General features: G+C 32.9%; 2 protein-coding genes across 7 annotated transcripts in view; both read right to left on the reverse strand.

The window, feature by feature from the left end:
- Window positions 1-89: 89 nt before the first annotated feature.
- On the reverse strand, window positions 90-1,179 carry LOC108734953. Its single transcript, XM_018466729.2, has 4 exons — window positions 1,071-1,179; window positions 873-1,002; window positions 489-650; window positions 90-416 (listed from the first exon to the last, which is right to left on the reverse strand). Exons 1-4 carry the CDS (start codon window positions 1,115-1,117, stop codon window positions 171-173), a joined length of 585 nt encoding a protein of 194 aa, XP_018322231.1. The 5' UTR covers window positions 1,118-1,179; the 3' UTR covers window positions 90-170.
- Window positions 1,180-2,336: 1,157 nt separating this feature from the next.
- Window positions 2,337-6,185, reverse strand: part of LOC108734970 (solute carrier family 22 member 21) — a 4,077-nt gene continuing 228 nt past the window's right edge. Inside the window, exons 2-10 of one of the 6 annotated variants that reach the window (XM_018466750.2) lie at window positions 5,804-5,938; window positions 4,750-4,998; window positions 4,544-4,650; window positions 4,306-4,468; window positions 3,842-4,168; window positions 3,555-3,776; window positions 3,286-3,500; window positions 2,971-3,158; window positions 2,337-2,613 (exon numbers count right to left, since the gene is read on the reverse strand). In XM_018466750.2, coding sequence (XP_018322252.1) covers window positions 2,437-2,613; window positions 2,971-3,158; window positions 3,286-3,500; window positions 3,555-3,776; window positions 3,842-4,168; window positions 4,306-4,468; window positions 4,544-4,650; window positions 4,750-4,991 — 1,641 coding nt within the window. In that variant the 5' untranslated portion in view covers window positions 4,992-4,998; window positions 5,804-5,938 and the 3' untranslated portion in view covers window positions 2,337-2,436. Of the gene's footprint in view, window positions 2,614-2,970; window positions 3,178-3,285; window positions 3,501-3,554; window positions 3,777-3,841; window positions 4,169-4,305; window positions 4,469-4,543; window positions 4,651-4,749; window positions 5,002-5,453; window positions 5,939-6,185 lie in introns of those variants that run through there. The other 5 variants (XM_018466751.2, XM_018466749.2, XM_018466747.2 and 2 more) reach the window with 5 other exon arrangements.

The following is a 6,185-nucleotide window of genomic DNA, read 5'->3' on the forward strand; positions in this document are numbered from 1 at the left end:
ACGGAGGAGTTTAAGAATTACAAGATTAAATAAATAATTCCGCAAGAGTACAGGGCTTTTCAACAAATTATAAATGTCTCTTGATAACACTTAGTTAGTTATCAGATTACTTTTATTACATTAAAGACAATTTCCATATTATTACAAATAATGATTTAAAAGTTTTAATATTATATAGCACCACTTATTTCTAACAAAAGCATTAAAGTTTCGCTGGCAAAAACACCAGCATTCGTCGCAATAGTAATTCCTGCAAAAAATTTAGTAGATAAATAATATTGAATTTCAAAATACAAGCCGGGTTCGAGCAGCTGCGAATCAGCGGCCTCGACTAGGTCATTAATTTGCCACCATGACTTTAAAATGTAGTAGGCCATAAAGCTCAAGTGAATAGTTATTATCATATTAACTCCCAGCTAAAACAGAGATGATATTCATATAATTAGTGTATTTTAATTAATTGGAAATGTTTTATTAATTGAAATTACCACTTGGGCTCTTAAATTGTTCACGTTAATTTGAAAAATTAACGATAGCAAGGGGTACGCTATGGTGAATCCAACGAACACGTAACTCATCAAATCTTGATAGGTATCTTCTGTAGGATTTTTTCCTGACAATAGTGCGAGTAATGTAATGGTAATAAGAACCTATGGAATAAAATTAATTTTACGATTGTTATATTAGATAATTTAATTTTAATTTAGAGTGCGAAAACAAAATATTCTAAAGTTGAATTGACCGCTACATGTTTTGCATTTTCGATTTATAAAAAGTAGTTATTTTGGATTTAAGTTAAAGTCAGAGTGAAAATAAAATATGATGACCAAAATATTATAAACAAGTTATTATAGTACTTATCAGTTAATTACCAGTTCAACAGCCTTGATGTTTCTATATTTATTTGACTTTATTCCCCTCCTCGATCTAACCATTTCATCGGGATTCGGCAATACAAACATTTGACTTTTATTTATAGGAGACGCCATGGTGGTTGTGAAGCTAATAAATAATAATAACAGAGGAACACATGTAGATGCATTGATAAATAATGTAATACATTACATTACCTCATGTTTTGAATGTCTTTTTGGGATTTTTTCTCGTTGAACATCATGAGATAGGCAAACAGCTATGGTATGACTACCTTTCTTGCGATAACTTTATCTTATCAGCAATTTAATGTTGTTATCAGACTTGATATATCCCTGAGGAGGGCAAAAAATGAGATTTCATTGGTTTAGAAAGTAATTAAATATTCTCGTACCAATTCCGGATTGTTTTTGCACGAACATACTCGTACAAAGATTCAAAACTTTTAGTTATTTTATTAATTAGTAGTTGATTTTCAATGCAAAATTTGTAATAATCGATTGTATCATTTATTGCCATTTATGCCAAACTAGAGAATTCATGAAAATAGACAAATGTTATCAGTAAGTATTTATTAAAAAAATTTACTGAAAATTTTGGCGGAGGCGCCAGGACAATTTAAAACAAAAGGTACAATAAAGCTATAATTCCGGTTTCACTGAAGTGTATTCATGAATTTTCATCTTTAAATTATATTTTATTATGCAAAAGCCTTTAGGGAGGTTAATTTATATACTACAATTTGCAATGTAATATATAGATAACTCAACATACAAACTCTAAAAATGTAACCACAACGAAAATTACAAAGCGATTTTTCTCAAAGAAATTAACTATTATACTCAATATTATTCTCGAAAAAATCATCAAATAGTACGTAGAAATTGATTAGTAGGTACTAATTTTTATGACACTGTATTGGCTGAAAAGCTTTATAAATTTTTATTTGGAGTTACTAAAAAGTATTTAGTCAGTAATTATGAATATTTAGGTAATTTTTATTGCAAACTATCATTTTCATATCGACAATTGGAGAAATTAGAAATTTCGAAATCCTTTGAAAGCTCAGGCTAGAGACTAATGCAAGCTCAAAATTTTCTAGGACACCAGGTTGCCAAAACTTTTTCTTTAAATTACAAAGTTGACTTTCGATATGTTATACTTATTAGATAAACCAATGCAACCCATGGAATAACACGAAAACCCCTTCCCTTCTATCAAACTTCTAACGATCACTCCAGATTTTCCGGAATAATACAGAAACTATTACGAAAGACTCACACATGACGCATGGGAAGTTACGCTAATTGTTCCAAATGTCTCGCACCCATCCGCGCCTCTCTTTTTGGGTATGGTTACTACCACGTTCCGTTTAAAATCGTCCGGGACTTTCCCGTCTCGTAAATGTGACTAGCTAGTTTAAACATACGATCTTTAACCTCTTGCAATGCATGTTTTATATTTTCCGCTTGTTAAAGCTTAAACGAAATTTATTTTATAATTTTGAAAAATTACATAAATATGCACTTTAAATCGTCTACAATAAGTATTACAGAGAAGTTTTCATTTGGATGTAACAGAAATTTCGAAAGATTTTTTGTATTTTCCAAACGATTTAGCCTCTTCTAAAGTATCGGGGCTGTTATGGCGGGTTTCGGGCAGGAGTAGTCCACATACTGAGCCCAGTGCACCTAGGCCAGCAATGATAATATAGGGATATCTTTCATCGACCGATGTACCCTAGATCGATAAAAAAAATAAATTGTGAGTAAAGCATGATTAAAAAGAAAAATACAACGTGTAATTATACAACACGCTACTGAAGTGAAATTTCTTCAAACACACGAACATGCCGGGATAGGGGTTAAGGAATTGCTTTAACGGTATGATTTGTGCACTATGAATTTAAAGTTGCATGCAGGAGTTGCCTGTAACGAACGTTGCATTGAAGCGCGCTCACGGCTCAAGCGATCCCCACTACGTGGCCGAGTAGAGGGCTTGACATCCGTTGCATGATTTCGTTACATAGCAACTCGCATGAAACGAACTTACCCTACCGTGCGTAAAGAAGTTTCATTTAAAAAAAAAATAAATTACCAGGTGAACCACATACGGTGCTAAAGTAGCTAAAGCTGATGCTGACAAACCACCTACAGCAATTCCCGTCTGTCGTAGACATGTAGGGTACATTTCGACACTTTGCAGACCAACCACGTAATATGAAAGCATGATTGCAAACTTAAGGAAAACCACACACGTTATGAGAATCCATTCCGAACTTGAACCTTAAAAAATATTTGACACCTACGCTGGTTATAGGTACACTTATATTAGAAATGCGGATGCGGAAATGTAATCTACCATATTTTCATTATTATCATTGATTACTGTTAAATAATTTAAAAAATATACCCTTGACGATGAACAGTATGGGAATGCAGCCCAAAACCGTTGCAATAAAAGAGCCAACATTTGTCAATTTCCGGCCGATTCTATCTGAGAAATGCCTTCCTAATACGATAGCCGGTAGTTCAATGGCTCCCTGGTAAACGAAATTTAGAAACGGATTCCCTTCCACGTTGCTTATGTTCAGTGTCATAATGAGATACGTTGTAAAGGACACGACCCTGTCAAAATCGATCAAAAAGCAGGTTGCAAATAATAATAGTCGGACCATTTACCAGCAGATTACTAAACACGTTGTGTTTTTTGCCATTCTCCAACTAGAAAATAAACTCATGGCGCCGTACGTTGTCTCTTTGGTTGCAGGAGTTGATCTCAAAATGTAAGCTGCGTCTTCAGGGATTGTTGATCCGTTTATTTTTGCAATTGTTTTTATGGCTTTGAGACTTTTCGTGGATTTTCCTTTGCTCATTAGCCAGCGGGGAGATTCAATGATGTATCTGAAACGGACGGGGATGATTCGGATTGCGGAAAAATCTTTATTATGTATTCAACAATTTTTTACCTATAAGGTATAAAAAACAATAAACATGGTAAACTTGACATGACCATAAACGGTTTCCAATGACCTATTAGCCACATGAAAGGTGGCAAGATGCATAATCCTACGGTTCTTCCCACATTTTGCAACATTGCAATGTAAGCTTTATCTTTCTCCCGTGAAATTTCCATTCCAATAACTAAAGGTGCCTGATAAGCTGTGTATGATGTGAATCCGGCTGTGAAAGCAGCCACAAGGAAGAGAGGATAGTATGTTGATGTGACAGTAAACACTAAATTTCCTATTACTACCAATAGTACTGATACCACGAAAATGGGTTTTCTTCCAATTCTGGAAAATGAAAATCAGTCTTAGATACAATATCAAAGATATTTCAAAAGATTTGATGCATATGCTTTTTGTTAATTTGCTTCCGGAAATTTTTAAGGAAATGTAAAATACTAATTATTTGTTTATAATTATCTCACACATCTCCTAATTGTCCGCATATAAATGTGCCCAGCACGTCTGCTATTCTCATCACCGCAAAAGTATTGGATACCTTTAAAGACTCTGAGCAAACCCAATTTTCAGATGATGGAATTGTTTCTTGAAACCACGTTTTATCATATTCCCATCCATAACGACAGTCTACAATAGTTTCTTTTGTTTAATTTCAATTGTTCTTTTTTTTTCTTTTTATTTTTCAATTAATCTTGTTTTTACCTGTTATATTAGAGAAATATTTGAGATCTTTGCTATCCTGGTTACTAACGTTATAACCGTACATGCTGCATTTGTGATAAATGGTTTTTGTTCTACCATTTATTTCACTAATTAATAAAAATCACTTCGTTAATATATTTACTAGCGTTTCAATTTCTAATTTTGAATTTAAGATAATAAATTTTCATACTTTTGGCTTTAATTACCTGATGGGAATATTCACCCTTCTCCATTCTTCTTTGGTATAATTTGTTAAATTTTGTCCTGGAACTTTACACCAATGGTCAGGAACAGACATAGCTATAACTATGTTTATGTTAGCCATCGAAATGCAGACAACCAAGGCGAAATTAAAAATCAAATTAAAACGCTTTTGAAACGTCCCATTTTTACCAACCAACTCCATTAAATCGTCAAATGATTGAATTGAATTTTCGGTTTGGCCCATTTTTGTGCTGCTAATGAAATTTAATTTAGACAGGCACTTGTTGAAAAAAAAAACATTTTTAGCAGATTTTTAAAGTTAAAGTTAACATACTTTTGAAAAAAAATTTAGTCTTAAATTAATGCGTTATTTGAGGGACTTTACGTCAAAGATATACAGTCGAATTTCTGTTTTACGAAAATTTCTATTTAGCGAACTTTTCTCGGAAATTCCGCTGCTAGCATATTTTCCCATGTCATATTACTTCTATTTTACATATGTATGTAGTTGAAGTTACGTGTTGTGCATGTATTTTCTTTTCCTTGAAATTATCAGCTTCATTATGTAGAAGTTCGACAGTACTTACGATTTTGAATACAAAATTATGACTTTCAAAAGACATCACACGAATTTAGGGTGTAATTTCTTCAACCCTAAATATGTACATGAACTTCTAAGCATAAAAGAATACTATTAAATACTTACTTCTTCAACAGCTTCTTGACTAATATACATATATATTTATAATTGGAGGAAACAGTTACTTATCAATTTCAAGACAAATTTTCTTATTGTATCAACAACTAGCTCAATAAATGAGCTTCTTTACGTTTTATTTTTTCTCGCCGCAAATTATTTGTATTTTTTCGAGTCTGTTTTAAGTATGATGGGTATATTAATTTATATTTTGAAGCGTGCTTTAAGGGTTTAAGACTTTTAAACAACCATCGGGTTGAATTCCACCCCTATCGAATGCGAGTGCGTTAAACTTCTGGGTGGGGGTACCGTACTTTCTCCCCGAGTCCTGTACCTATACGTTTTTCCTTCCAACCAACCTTCCAAGTAAGAAATTGCATCCACTTTTTAGATATTAAGAAATTATTTTAACATCCTCCGTGTGTGAATTGACACTCGAGCCCAAGGTGCTAGTATAAAGTCGTTTCCTGAGAGGGGATGTTACGGTTTCGTCCCTGAAAGCAGGAAAAATATCGTACTTTTAGTAGAAGTATATGGTAAAAGATGTTCCAAATGTTCACAATGTTATGGACTAGTGCGACAAAGAAATCTATAATTTTTATGTTGGTCAACTTTTTGCCTTACCTGTATAGCATTTTCCATGGTGAAAAGTATCACAAAAATGGTTTTTAATAAAATCGACGAATACGAAGCGTTTTGTGATTTCTATTTTAATCTTTTAAATAATATTAATTTATTTCT

Source organism: Agrilus planipennis, unplaced genomic scaffold (assembly GCF_000699045.2).
Source record: "Agrilus planipennis isolate EAB-ADULT unplaced genomic scaffold, Apla_2.0 scaffold92, whole genome shotgun sequence".
NCBI classification, from domain to species: Eukaryota; Metazoa; Arthropoda; class Insecta; order Coleoptera; family Buprestidae; genus Agrilus; species Agrilus planipennis.

Bases quoted from the DNA above. Each gene is read 5' to 3' on its own strand.
- LOC108734953 (XM_018466729.2), bottom strand. From the start codon at position 1,117: ATGATGTTCAACGAGAAAAAATCCCAAAAAGACATTCAAAACATGAG. The intron at 1,003-1,070 runs GTAATGTAATGT...ATTATTTATTAG, and splicing joins AAAGACATTCAAAACATGAG to CTTCACAACCACCATGGCGT. The intron at 417-488 runs GTAATTTCAATT...TCTCTGTTTTAG, and splicing joins ACAATTTAAGAGCCCAAGTG to CTGGGAGTTAATATGATAAT.